Source organism: Condylura cristata, unplaced genomic scaffold (genome assembly GCF_000260355.1).
Source record: "Condylura cristata isolate star-nosed mole 26May11 unplaced genomic scaffold, ConCri1.0 scaffold00017, whole genome shotgun sequence".
Lineage (NCBI taxonomy): Eukaryota > Metazoa > Chordata > Mammalia > Eulipotyphla > Talpidae > Condylura > Condylura cristata.
Window position 1 is genome coordinate 30,984,458 of NW_004567118.1, and position 703 is coordinate 30,985,160.

The 703-nt window shown below is 58.5% G+C and overlaps 1 protein-coding gene across 1 annotated transcript in view; it reads right to left on the reverse strand.

The window, feature by feature from the left end:
- Positions 1–642: 642 nt before the first annotated feature.
- AIPL1 (aryl hydrocarbon receptor interacting protein-like 1) overlaps positions 643–703 on the reverse strand; it is a 9,756-nt gene continuing 9,695 nt past the window's right edge. The window contains exon 6 of the mRNA XM_004685113.1: positions 643–656. Within this exon, the coding sequence (XP_004685170.1) occupies positions 643–656 (14 nt within the window). The remainder of the gene's footprint in view (positions 657–703) is intronic.

Here is a 703-nt window from a genome sequence, read left to right on the forward strand (position 1 = left end):
CCCTGCAGAGGAAAGACAAAAAGCTCCACTACACCTTCAAAGGATACTGTTAGCCGTGGCAAGCAGAGAGGTGAGATTATTTGTTCATCAGATTCTCAACCTAATGAGAAGAGCTGGGGTGACGGAGACATGTACTTGGGCCAGGAACCTGTGTACTCCCCACCAGCACAAATAAGAGTGGGCATTACCTCCCCTTTCCAAGAAAGCCCAAGAGGAGGCGGGTGAGGAAAGAGGCTGAGCAGGAACAGCTCCCCCAAATAGCAGGTACCCGAAACTGGCCGACATGCCCTCACCCTGGGCCATTCAGTCAAGGAGAAACTCAAGGCCAGTTGTCAAGCCCAGGACACGAGCAAAAACCAGGCCAGGTGTTGGCTGTCGGGACCCAAATGAGGACAGCTGACCTGGTGAGGCCAGGGCCCCGGGCTTTCTGCGGAGCACCCATTACTAGAGGAGAGTCAGGGTCCGGGAGAGGCCCTGGCCCCACACTGCCCCGTGAGCCCAGCCTCCCTGTCACCCAAAGGAGCGGCGGCTATGCGGGAAGTTTGTTTCCTGCGGGATCAGCCCCACCCCTGCTGCTGGTTGAGAGGAGCACTGGTGTGAGAGAACCCGGGCTTGGCACCCACTGCCTGTGGCCTTTCGGGCTCAGTCGCTCACAGCTGGCAAGCAGGAGCAAGTCACAGAGAACAGGGGCTCCTCTGCCCAG